General features: G+C 42.7%; 1 protein-coding gene across 2 annotated transcripts in view; it reads right to left on the bottom strand.

Moving 5' to 3' along the window:
- LOC120058299 (activin receptor type-2A-like) overlaps positions 1 to 13,548 on the bottom strand; it is a 45,756-nt gene that overhangs the window by 19,688 nt on the left and 12,520 nt on the right. For both annotated transcript variants that reach the window (XM_039006854.1, XM_039006855.1), the window contains exons 2-4: positions 6,881 to 7,103; positions 5,388 to 5,500; positions 1,233 to 1,387 (exon numbers count right to left, since the gene is read on the bottom strand). In XM_039006854.1, the coding sequence (XP_038862782.1) occupies positions 1,233 to 1,387; positions 5,388 to 5,500; positions 6,881 to 7,103 (491 nt within the window). The remainder of the gene's footprint in view (positions 1 to 1,232; positions 1,388 to 5,387; positions 5,501 to 6,880; positions 7,104 to 13,548) is intronic.

Genomic DNA, 13,548 nt, shown 5'->3' with positions numbered 1-13,548 from the left:
TCGTCAGAACCCAGAAGATGAGGCAGACACAGCAGTACAAGAGATGGTGGTTTAATTAAAGAACAAAATCTTCAGGCAAAGAAACTAAATCCACAATGTCCAAAAATAAAGCCAAGAGGCACAAAGTGGAAATCCTCCAAAATACAAAAGAAACTCCACAAAGTGGTAAAAAACAGCAGGGAAAAACAAACCTCAAAAGACTACTCAAATAATACACAAGAACTAAACCAGAGAACCTCTGGAAAATCCAACAAGAGAAATATCTATATAAAACAAGGCTTGGGCTGGGGCTGGGTGCTAACTTACAAACACTGAGCAAGGAACTGAGGAACACACAGGGTTTAAATACTAACAAGGGAATGACCTACAGGTGCAAACAATAATTAGAGCAAGAAAAACAAAAGGTACAAAAAAGGTGCAATGGGGACATCTAGTGACCAAAACCCGAACAGTCTTGGCCAAAACCTGACAGCGTCATGTACTAACATTTCTGCCAAACTGCCAAGTATCCGGAGCCTTAGCTTTGGCACAGCCAGGCTTTCATGGAGATTTCACATGCTACTTTGTGAGCATTCGTGTGTGTGTGTGTGTGTGTGTGTGTGTGTGTGTGTGTGTGTGTGTGTGTGTGTGTGTGTGTGTGTGTGTGTGTGTGTGTGTGTGTGTGTGTGTGTGTGTGTGTGTGTGTGTGTGTGTGTGTCAATGGCAGATAGATTACGTAAACGCTCTGTCCCATCAAAGCAAGGGAACTACATTTCCCGAAAAGGTGTAATTTCTCAGAAAATGTTCCAAAAAAGGGATGGAGGGGGGAAAAAAAGAGAACATGAGCGCTGTCTCCTCTACAGCTGCCAAATACAGACTCTCAGGCTACCAACAGCACAAGCTCAAGTACAAATACAACTCATAGCAACTGATCTCTGTCATACAGGTGATTTGAAAGTCATAGTACTGCTCTCACAGACTTTAGTCATGATGGAGAAAAAGTTTATCAACAAAGCGGGCCACAGTCAAAACAGAGGTGTTGCGTCTACAGTGCCATATCTGTGGACACTTGGAATACCTTGCTTCCGCCATCCAGCCAACATAGATCAAATGCTAGCTACAGGCGAACTCAAATGAGAACAACCCTCAGTGATATACAGTAGCTAGTCTATTAAATAGTCATTGCATAGCTAGCTACAACTGTTTTTGCAACTAAGGAGGGTTTTGTACATTAGTGCTGTGTGTTTTCTTACCTGTGTGGGCACCAGGACTGGCGGGTATGCCAATTTGTGATTGCGGTACATCCAGAAGGAGAAGAGGATGATTGCAGTGATGCCTATGATGGGCACCAACGAGTACATCAGGGTGGTGAAGAGAGGAGGCTTCGGAGTAACCGGGTTCGACGTTGCTATGGAGGGAAGGGGAGAGCGAGGGAGGGAGTGGGAAAGAGAGTGAAAGAAAGACAGAGAGAGTAAAATTAGATCAATCTAGATTATGCCTGGACAAAAGGACTATTGTAGGATGTACTCAAAATCAAGGAGTGCTGAAAGAGTATTTTGTTAATAACTTTGCCAAGAATGTGAAAAACTAAATGGGTTATGTGTTGCGGTCTCTGTGTTCATAATGTAGGGCTGATATGGGCTCAACTCTAGCTGTCTGATGTCATTTTTATAAAATGCATTTCTAGCTGGGTCTCTCTGGGGCTGGGAATCAGCCAAATCTATCCGGGCTTAGTGTCAATGGGTGTGACGGTTAAATCAAGAGGATATCTCGCTCTCAGTCACACACACATGCGCGCACGAAAACACACACACACACACACACACACACACACACACACACACACACACACACACACACACACACACACACACACACACACACACACACACACACACACACACACACACACACACACACACACACACACACACACACACACGAGCTGGGATGATAAACCGACCAAACTGACCATTTATCGTGGACCTACTAGAGAAATGCGAAGTTTGAAATTAAATACATTTGCTAATATGGGTGCTTGATAATGTGACAATTGATAGTTACAACATTAAAAGTAATAGTAGTAGTTTAAAGGGTAATGTAATAAAAAAAATAACTTTGGTGTACATCGTTATAAACTTAACGTTTCATTGTGATAATTCAGTCAATTTATCGTGATATGGGTTTTGTCCATATCGCCCAGCTCTAACACACACACACACACACACACACACACACACACACACACACACACACACACACACACACACACACACACACACACACACACACACACACACACACACACACACACACACACACACACACACACACACACACACACAGTTTTGTATTGCTATCCTTGTGGGGACCAAATAATTGATTCCCAGCCAAAATCCTATTTTCCCTAACCGCAAACCTAACCGCAAACCCCTAAAACTATACCTAACCCTTACTCCTAACCGTAACCCCTAACCTTAATTCTAACCCTAATTGTAAACCTAAGCCTAAAATAGCATTTATCCTCGTGGGGACCGGCAAAATGTCCCCACTTGTCCGAATTATCCTTGTGAGGACTTCTGGTATTCACAAGAATAGTTAAACGAACACACACACACACACGAAACCTGAACACAGAGACAGTACTCTGAAGTCAGATGATTTGATCCCTAACGATTCAGTAAAAACTCGCTTTAATCTAGTAGCCCTGTAAACTGTGGGGCCACAGGCTTGGTGATTGAGTGAGTTAGTGTATCTGTCTAAAGCCTGTTTGGTTCGCAGGCACCCATCCTGGCACAGTCCCTTTACAGGGCTTCATGAAAGAGAGACCTGTAATCTCAACACGGACTCGTTTCACCGCTGCGGTGGATACCCCTTCCCTCGCCTGCCAGCGTGACATCCAGTGTGTGTATGTGTGTATCGTTACTGCTCTATGTGGGGGACCTCAGCTGAACTGGCAATAGGTAGTAACATTGCGTGGTTAAAGAGGGGGCACTGTTTGTGATACTGCTGTTGCCTGCCTGCCACAACCCCCCCTTGCCATGCCCCTCCCCCTCTATACCAATCGCTCCCCTCCCCCTCTCCCAGCTCTCTGCCCAGTGCTCCACTTTAGCTGCAAGTGGGATAAGAACCCGGATTAGCCTCTTTGAGCTGAAAAATACATCAGACCCAACCCCCCCCCCCCCCCCACTCTCCAACATGTCTCCTCTTGCCTGCTGCGTGCTCCCTGCTCTCCACGCCCCCACCTCGCCCCCAGGGCAATAGGATCACCACACTGTACACGCCACTCAGGCATGGAGCCGCTCTGGTCAGAAGGTCAAGCTCTCTCCCGTTCTCTCCCTCTTTCTATCCACTCCTGCATGGTTGATCCCCAGATAGGCCCTGTTGCTAGGTTAAAAAAAGCAGCTGTGAGCATGTGCAGAGCCTTATGCTCGATACGATAGTAAGGCACCGACCGAGTTTTTCATTCCAAATATCCAGGGAATTCCACATCTAGTTAGTCACTGCTGCAAATACGTACATGTTTAGTTGAATAAGCAGAGGGAGAAAGGCATGCCTAATGTACTGTAGTAGAGCCCATCTCCCCACCCAAAGCTTTAATATATAGTCAGTGGCCAGTTTATTAGGTACTCCACCCCATTCACAAAAATGTACTGCTACTACAGACAGTGAGTCACGTGGCCGTGGCTTGCTATATAAAGCAGGCAGACAGGCATTGATGCATTCAGTTACTGTTTGAATTGGCAAAATTAGTGACCTAAGCGACTTTGAGTGTGGTATGATTGTCGGTGCCAGGCGCGCCGTATCCAGTATTTCAGAATACTTGATCCGGCGCACCTGCCAAGCGGCCACCCTCCTGGGCTTTTCACCAAGAATGGAGCGACAAACAAAAAACATCCAGTCCGCAGCGGTCAGGTAGGCGAAAACAGCTCGTTGATGAGAGAGGTCGAAGAAGAATGGCATGAACCGTGCAAGCTAACAGGCGGGCCACAAACAGACAATTAACGGCACAGTACAACAGTGGTGTGCAGAACGGCATCTCAGAATGCACAACTCCTCGATCCTTGTCACAGATGGGCTATTGCAGCAGACACCAGGTTCCACTCCTGTCAGCTAAAACCAAGAAGAAGCGGCTCCAGTGGGCATGTGATTACCAACACTGGACAATTGAGGATTGGAAAAACATTGCCTGCTCCAACAAAGTCCGGTTCCTTTTGCGTCATGCTGATGGCAGAGTCAAGATTTGGGGTAAGCAGCATGAGTCCATGGACCCATCCAGCCTGGTATCAATGGTACAGGCTGGTAGCGGTGGTGTACTGGTGTGGGGAATGTTTTCCTGGCACATGTTAGGTCCCTTGATACCAATTGAGCAACTATTGAACGCCACACCCCGAAGAATTCAGGCTATTCCGGAGGCCGACCCGGTACTAGATGGGTGTACCTAATAAAATGACCAGTGAGTGTATCTATTGTATAACCTCTATCTGACTCCAATGCAAGAACACACAAATACTTTCCCCATTAATTAATATGACTATTTTGAAAAGGGCAATTCTGTTCATTGTTGAGCAACAATAGCACAAGAGGAAAAGGAGTAACCCAACCACAACATTAAGGCATTTCTGATCACTGATAACATTTCTCTTTTCTTTATACTCAACTGAGGATGTGGTAATAAAAAACATGTTTTGCCAGGACCAAGAAATTCCAGAACCAAGGAACATTAAGAGATTTCTGATTAGATGTTTCTATTCTGCATTCTTTGAGGATATCATCAGATTATTACATATCTTTTTTTTTTTATCAAAAATTACGGGAAGAATGTAGATTTGAGTTCCAGGAAGATTTGTTGCTTGGCAGAGCGAGCAGCACCAGTGGAGGAAGCTGATGTCAGTGTGCCCAGACCCAGCTAGCTACACCTCCTCTGAGTCACTGCATTCCTCCTCCTGCTAAGAGGATGTTTAGCAGTGAGGCCCGTTAACTCAACGGGGATAAGGAGGACAGATCATCCCCTTTTAATCTTAAAGACACAGCAATCCCTGATGAATGACACACAGGAAGCCACACAGGACACGGTCAGACACACCATGGCACATGCCGGAATTCACTGCACACTCACTGGAACTAGGAACATCACATCAAGCCGCACACTTCCCGGAATATGGAGCAGATTTGACGAAGCAGAGCGGTTATGCAGAGCGGTTATGCAGAGCGTCAGCGTTATGTAACATGAGAGAATAAAGATGACTAACATATTGGGTTATTTATTTTGTTTCATGTCGTAACAAAAGTCAAAAGGTCATGCTCCGGACAAAGGCAAGGACGTCAGATTTGAGCATAACATATTTTTCAGTTGATATGGTGTCACTACATACAGGAACACAAGCATGCGCACACACACGACTTACTCTGAACAGCTTGTGTGTTGTCGGGGGTGTAGAATAACTTTTGGTTGCACATGTTTCCTTCACAGCAGCAGAAGAACACATCTGGACTTTCCTTCGTCTCCACACATTCAGTTCTGGAAAAGAGAGTGACAATGTTGTCATAACAATGTAGCAAAATGTTGGTCCCTTCGGGGCTCAATAGCTTAGCAAACCTTCCCCTTTCTAAACTCTTTTTGTAACGTATTTTGTTTCTTTGGGTTACAATTGTATATCTAAGGAAAATATGGTATTTCGGAAACTGTCCTTGAGCTTTAGACTGGAGCTCTACAGGAATAGTAATATAATGGTTGTAAAAATATGATGTTGCTGTAGGTACAGAAGGCTACTTCCTGTAAAAAAAGTACTTTTGTGTTTCACCTCGTAAGTTTGGAACTCAGTCAAATCAACAAAAAATGAAGTAAAAAAAGAATGAATTCTATATTTAACTGACAAACTTACATTCCATTAAACCCTATCAAAGCTACACTCCGTTCTCTAAACATCCCTGACTAGATAAACAAGCTTATTAACCGAAGCAGAAACAAAATTAGCCGTATTCACTCCAAACTATGTTTGAAAAAAACATTTGGCTGTTGTTTACATGTAGAGTATACACACGTAAGTTGCTGCACGGTCGGAGCTACCTGTTGCTCTACATTGCTCTACATTGAGTAATCACATGGCAGCATGCCACACTTCAAAAACACATCGATTTGGTTACTGCAGATGGAAGGTAAACGGGTTCAGCGGCATGCTAAGACAAGACCCGCCGTGTAAATTGGCCTTTCTGGGCCTGGGTTCTCGCACGCTATGACAGAGAATGTTTCTGGCAACGCTAGCTGACATGCTGGATGGATAGCTGGGCAGATAACATCACAATTTGGTGGAATGGAGGGGGAGCTAAGCTTAACAGCAATAACATGTTTACACAAGTGAAGAGGGGCTAAAGTGTTACACTTAAACATCAGGTGATATATATATATATATATATATAAAACCCTGAGTGAGGAAACATTTCATCCATCTCTATCTGTCTGTTCTGGCTCACAGGACAAATGTGCAATATGCAAACATCTAGGCCTAGCTTGTTAAAAAAAAACACTGCAGGTGTTAAATTACTTGAAGAAGCTCAATTGTTTATCGCAGTAGTGTAGCTGTTAGAACAAGTTGAGAGTGCTAATGCTGACATTTTTAAAAATGTGTAGCCTGCAAGGAACCACGTTCATGATTTTTCGTCCTCCCCATTCGACACCTTTCACATCATCTTCATGGGACGACCAAGTCCTCACACAGAATGGAGGTACTAGATAGGCCTATAAGAGTAGTCTTCACTGATTATACTGATAACATTTGTCATCCATTGCAAAACACCAATGATACACTTAGTTATTCCACCGTGTGTCATTGGTGTGTTGTAACAGATCACACATGTTATCCAACCCACCCCCACAGAACCCTGATGCAATAGGCCCTACCTGTCATAGCAGTTGGTATCATCCAGCCAGCAGCCCTGCTTGACGATATCTACGGTTCCCGACACATTCCTCCAGGTGGCAAAGCAGTGTCTCCGCTTGTCCTTCTCCCCGGCACACGTCTCGATGCCACTGCGGTTACCCCGGTTCTCCTGGATGGCAGCAGGGTTGGGGTTGTAGTTGTAGTGGACACACTCCTGCGTCTCTGACCGGCCTAGGATAGCCCCTGAGGAACAGAGAGATGGAGACACTAGATCAAAAGACTTTGAGGTGAAGGTCGAACAGCATTCCTGTTGTAAGGTGAACGTGTTAATAAATCATTTGGGAGAATCGGTTGAAGAGCGTTTCAAACACCAAACCACAGACATGGATGAATACATAAAAGAAGCCTACTGTGTCCTGCACATCAACATAGTTCATTTTGGGACAGCCCTGTCTACAGTGTAACATCATATGTCCTTTTAATCTACTACTAATCTATTGCTCTCATGAAGCAATGCACGGATGATGTAACTCTCCACTCACTGCAGGACAATTACAGGACGGAGGCATTAAAGGCCACTTCCAGGGCTGCAGTGATCACTAACAGAGCCATCTCTCATCAGCCAGCCTCCCTCCACAGTGTGAAGCCTTACCACAGCCCTGTAATTAACCAGTGGTGACAACTCGAGTGCCTCTAGAAACTGACACACACACAGTCTTCAAATGCTGTGTGGGAAAATCTCTGGCCCTGGCTGATTGTGATATGATTTGTTAATGATTATGTTTGATAGGTCCAGGAGGGTAATGGGATAGAATTCCCATTCAGAGAGAAGAGTCTCGTTTTCAACCGAATCAGCAGGGGTGAAATAAGTCGAATGTCATTTACTGTACTGAATCACAACACATGACAATAATTTAGCCCACTGCACCCCCACCCCATCCATTTTGATAAGTAACCTAGGCATGAAATCTTCTAGTCTGCAGCTAGTAAAATACAGCCCCTATTGACAGTATGCTCCGAGCTGTACAAAGCACACTACACACAAGTCAATCAAACAATTTCCAATAATGTACTGTCACGCATAGTTAACCATAGAAAGGTCAGGCTATCCTCATTCACTGAGCCATAGACATGACAATGAACTCAAAATATAAACATGAACCTGCGAGGCGCTAGGCACCACAGGTTGATTCATCCCTGGATAAGATTTAGGGCCTACTGCTTAAGGAACTTATTCACTATATAATCTCAAACACCAAAAAGGCTAAACAAAAATAATTTATATTTTAAGTATAATCCTTGAGACTTATCTAAACAACAGGAAAAAGGATTTTGAATGTAAAGTGCAAAACATAGCCTGAGAGTGCCATATGGTTTAAGAAACCACAACAATAGGAGCTTGTGGTTATGGTTAACCCTGACAAAACCTCAAGTGGTAACAGTGACTGAAAACAAAAGGATATGGTGGGTGTGGTTTGACAATGGTGACACTTCTGCTTGTTAAGGCAGGGAAAAGAGGCTCTGACACAAACCAATGAACATGCAAAGGTCTTTCTCTCTCATCTCTCTACGTGTGCCAAATATAGGAGAACTAACAGTTTAGAAAGCTTTCTATAAATAGGCTTGTCGGCTTGATTCAGCTCAAATAGGATAAAATGCTACTGTTTAGCCTACGTAATCTATTGTAAAGTCTATTCTTAACACATTTTGTCTTCGGGGTGTAAAAAGACACACACATCCTTAATTAAAAATAAGAAATGCATAATTTAAAAAGTACAAAGAGATATTTTGAGAGAGAGTGAGACAGAAAGGGACAGAGAATCAGAGACAGAAGAGAGAGACTGAGAGCGAGAAGAAAGAAAGAAGTCACCTGCCACATGTTAGTAGAGCCAAGGGCCCCCTGAGACACAGAGGGGGCTCTCTTAGTCTCTTCATTCCGCTCATATCGAACAGGGCCAGGGACAAGGGAGTCGGGACCTACAGTGCCGTTTTGTTCTGACAATCAATTATGAGGGACAACTAAACAGGATAGCTAAACATGGAATGCTCTGAGCCCAGGGGGCAGAGATCTGGAAACTGGTCACGCAAGTTGAGTAAGAGAGACTGTTGGCGCCAAGGAAGCAACAAGCTCGGGGATGAGTTGGAGCGCCACAACTGCTTGTGCTGAACAAGCTGTACTGGGCATACAGTACAGACACCATTTACTGTAGGCTACCTCTGTGGGGTCACAGTTTGACCATGTGTTTGCAGTCTGTTCACTAATGTTCCTGACAATGGGACATCTTAGACACTTATTCCAAAACATTTCTTCACAATTTTTTTTTGCCTCAACCAATGAGAATAACATCCTCACAGAGATCAGCACTGCTATGGGGAAGATAGCATCTGACTTAGGGATGGGCAAGGTTAATCGAATATCCGAACATACGTTCAGTATTCGAACACTTGTGAGAGTATTCATTTTATATTTATATATTTTTTTACATTTTAACATCTTTGTCTAAATTAAATTATCCATGATACATTGTTAGACACAAGGATATGCCATGACATTTGACATGCCTAAATTAAAAGGGGCAGAGCAGTCCAAAATGTAATTTCCTTGTTTTTTATATATATTTCCACACTATGAGGTTGGAATAATACTGTGAAATTGTGAAAGTTATGATAATGTACTTTTAGTGTAAGAGCTGTTTGAACATTTCTGCTTGTTTGGCTGGATGGGATTTTTGGACCACCTGGTGATTTCACTAGATGTTATAATTTAATAGACCAATAACAAATAGTTTGCCCTCCTCTCTGCCAAAAACAGCTAGTTTGCAGGTTACACATCCCTCACATTAGGCCTCTGTCTCAAACCACCCCTAGCAAAATTCTTGCATGAGAAATTGCATTTAGCTAAGAAGCTATTTTTGTTTCTTTTTTACCATTTTAATTGAAAACAATTACAGTAAAGTACTTAATTGTTACTCAGAAATCATTTGATATTGAGATAAACATGGCTGCATTGGACCTTTTAATAAAACAACAAACTTGTATTTGAATGTAGTGTTTAGCTATGTAGCCTACGGTGCATTGAGCTACTGCTGCTTCAGACGTTATGTGGCTTTGATATTGTTTTCAGATGCATACAGTAAATGTAGCCTACAGTTCTGAGGACGGACAAAGTGATTGGTTTTATTTTTCAAGCTAATTTTCTCTCTCACTGTCACGACTTCCGCCGAAGTTGGTCCCTCTCCTTGTTCGGGCGGCATTCGGCGTTCGGCGGTCGACGTCACCGGCTTTCTAGTCACCACCGATCCATGTTTCATTTTTGTTTTGTCTTCATTGTACACACCTGGTTTCCATTCCATAATCAATGTTCCTTATTTAACCCTCTGGCTTCCCCTTTTGTTTTGTGCGTGATTGTCGTTGTCAAGTGGTTTCTTTTATGTGCTCTGGATATTTATGTTTATCCTTGTTGGAACATTGCTTATTTTGAGTAAAGCTCAGATTTTTACTCATACCTGTGTCCTGCGCCTGACTCCGCCTTATCCATTCACCTAGAACGCTGACACTCATGGGCTATAGGTTATGGGGTGCATTTGATATAAAAAGGCATTTTACTATCATACTGCATTTAGCCCTCCAGTCAGCCCTGACAACAGTATGCTATTTTCCCCACCTCAGCGATTAGCCTACAGGCGCACACCAACGGAAGGTCCACAAGACCTGACACAGATCAATACAAAACACTCATCAGAAAATGTTGAAACAGAATCGGTTCTATGATGGCAAACATCAGACTTCACTTTCACTGTTGCTGTTAGCCTAGGCTACTGTTATAGCGGTATAGCACCCTGTGGCATTTGACTTTTTTTTTTACTATCCTCCCCCCCAAAATAATTATATTATTCATTTCAAATGCCCATCCCTAACTGACTGTATGCATTCCAAAATAGCCCACATGAAGACATTTTGCTTACATTGAACACATCAAATCCATTACTCAGTCATGGCCCTAGTCCAAGAAGAGACCCATTTTCCTAATTCATATTCATAAAAGTGTAAACGTTACAATAATAACAGCATAATGCCTCTTTAAAAAACATGGTGCTGTGGGGTGTCTGGTGGCATGGATGAAGAAATGTATTTTGGGGGGGGAAATTAATTTGCTAATTGCCACTCGTGGGGATAAATCCAGGGGATTAGTTCCGGAGACACAAATCGCCATTATCAGGATTACAGGGAATCTGCCGGAATTACTGTCACATCCACGCCTGGTGGAGGAGGAGGAAGACACAGCCGAAGATGCACATCATTCGTCGAAGCCCCAATACCATCATTACAGATCTGGGCCAGCACAAATCACAAAAGGGCCCTGTTCAAAAGTCAGTTTGTTTGTTGACTACTGGGGGATAGTTGGATTGGGCAGGACCTTTGACAATGTTGTATGGACTGGGAGCCAACACATAAACATCATTCCATTTTGACAATCTCAAATAGGCTTGACTAGACTCACTCTAGACAACCCCTAGCCTAAACCTTCTTCCATCATAGGAGCTTCTGTATCCACTATACTCCTCAAAATATTTGGCCCAGAGAGGCATTGGGAATCACAAGCAGCATGTTTACTAGGGGTTAATCCATTGGTCCAAACTGGGAGTCAACAGAATATCTAAATAATCTTTCAAAACCCTAATTGAAAACTACAGCAATGCAATTAGAATGCCCAAGTGCCTGTTCTAAACAACTGAAGAGCCATACTGTAGGCATTTTCCTCAGATTTGGTGGTACAACCAAGATGGCTTAAAAAAAAAACTTTGCCAGCTCATCAAGTCTGTCTGTGGCAGACTCCTCTGATTATCTTGTCCATTCCAGCGCAGGCTGGGCAACCCGGATTAAGTGGGAGGGGGGATGTGATTTGAAATTATGCCAAAGGGGGAGCAAAGACACTTTCTCTTGTGCTCCATCTCCACAGGGTGTAACAGGCAATCCCCCCACGGATGTGAAACAAGTGCAGTTATAAATATAGCTCATATTTAGAGATCCACACATACAATCAACTACTAATCTCAAAATAGATGACTCATCTTATTTTAACCTTTATTTTTACTAGGCAAGTCGGTTAAGAACAAATTCTTATTTACAATGACGGCCTAGGAACAGTGAGTTAACTGCCTTGTTCAGGGGTAGAACGGCAAATTTTTACCTTGTCAGCTCTGGGATTCGATTTCACAACCTTTCGGTTACTGGCCCAACGCTCTAACCACTAGGCTACCTGCCGCCCCATCTTATGGCTTTGATAACTTCATCAACTATAAAATTTGGCCTAGGCTATGTGGGTTGTTCCACAAAATCAATGCCTTTTGAGTCCCCTAACATTTGAAGTAGAATTTTAACAGCATTTTAAACAGTGTTTCCCCTATATGCATTTAGCAGCAGCGCACCGCTGCTTCTAAATCGGGTGCGCCACTGCAAAAAAAACATAATTACAAAAAATTAAGAAAATTATTATAATAATGGAGACATTTTTGGGGGGGATAGTAAAACGTTTTCTGTTTAAACTTAAACACCTAAAACCTGATATGAAGCATGTAGAAAAAGGAGCAGTCTATTTTTAAAGAAGATAATCTTTGAGAATTAACAATCACCAAAATAAAAACTGTACAGTCAGTATAGTTAGAATCAAAAATTCTAAAAATGGAATGTTATTGGGCCCCCACTGATTTTGTTATAATGTTTGAGTCACTCGGATAGCATTAGAACAAGGCATAACCCATGGTAAAATGTGTATAATTTCATTAAATTAGCTTAAAAACAGCAAATTGTCTCTCAGCCCCATGGAAAAAAAGTGTAGAATTGCAAGGCATTCGCTTTGAAGGTGCAATTATTTTCTCAGCCCCATGACAAAAGGTGTGGAATTGCAGGAAACTAGCTTTAAAAAGGTACATTATGCAGAAATTGCTCAGCCATTTCCTGGTTGTAAAAATTATAATAGTTCGTCTAATTTCAGTTTGTGACAAAACAAGGAGTCATTGTGTAGAGCAGGTATTCCCAAACTGGGGTAGGCGCAATTTTTTTCTCCTTCACATTTTCAAACAGTCCATTTATATTTTCCAATGGAGCTATACATTTGGGTGAGCTTTTTCTCTCGCCTGAGTAGCCTCATTTCAATGCCAAAAATAAAATTAAACCATCTAGTGTTCAGCTAAATAATAACAACAAAATGTCAAATACAGGTAGCCTAGTCAAATATTTAACATCCAATCACATTAACCATTACTCTCTCGTGGGAATTCCACTAACGGTAGCCAAGCATAGCTGCTCCTCATGTTGGTATCTGTACTGATGGCGCAAAAGCCATGACAGGAGACATAGTGGAGTGGTAATGCGTGTGCAAGCAGTTGCTCCCAACGCCACTTGGGTACACTGCAGCATCCACCGAGAGGCTCTTGCTGCCAAGGGAATGCCTGACAGCTTGAAAGACATTTTGGACACTACAGTGAAAATGGTTAACTTTGTTAAAGCAAGGCCCCTGAACTCTCGTGTATTTTCTGCACTATGCAAATGATACGGGCAGCGACCATGTAACGCTTTTACAACATACAAAGTAAGTTCCTTATTTTCTGTATATCGTGTTGTCGTTGGCGCATACAGTATGTATGTATGTATGTATGTATGTATGTATGTATGGAGCACAATGCAT

Source organism: Salvelinus namaycush, chromosome 13, assembly GCF_016432855.1.
Source record: "Salvelinus namaycush isolate Seneca chromosome 13, SaNama_1.0, whole genome shotgun sequence".
Classification (NCBI taxonomy): domain Eukaryota; kingdom Metazoa; phylum Chordata; class Actinopteri; order Salmoniformes; family Salmonidae; genus Salvelinus; species Salvelinus namaycush.
The sequence above is the reverse complement of the archived record's forward strand: the minus strand, read 5'-3'. Positions and strand labels throughout refer to the sequence as shown.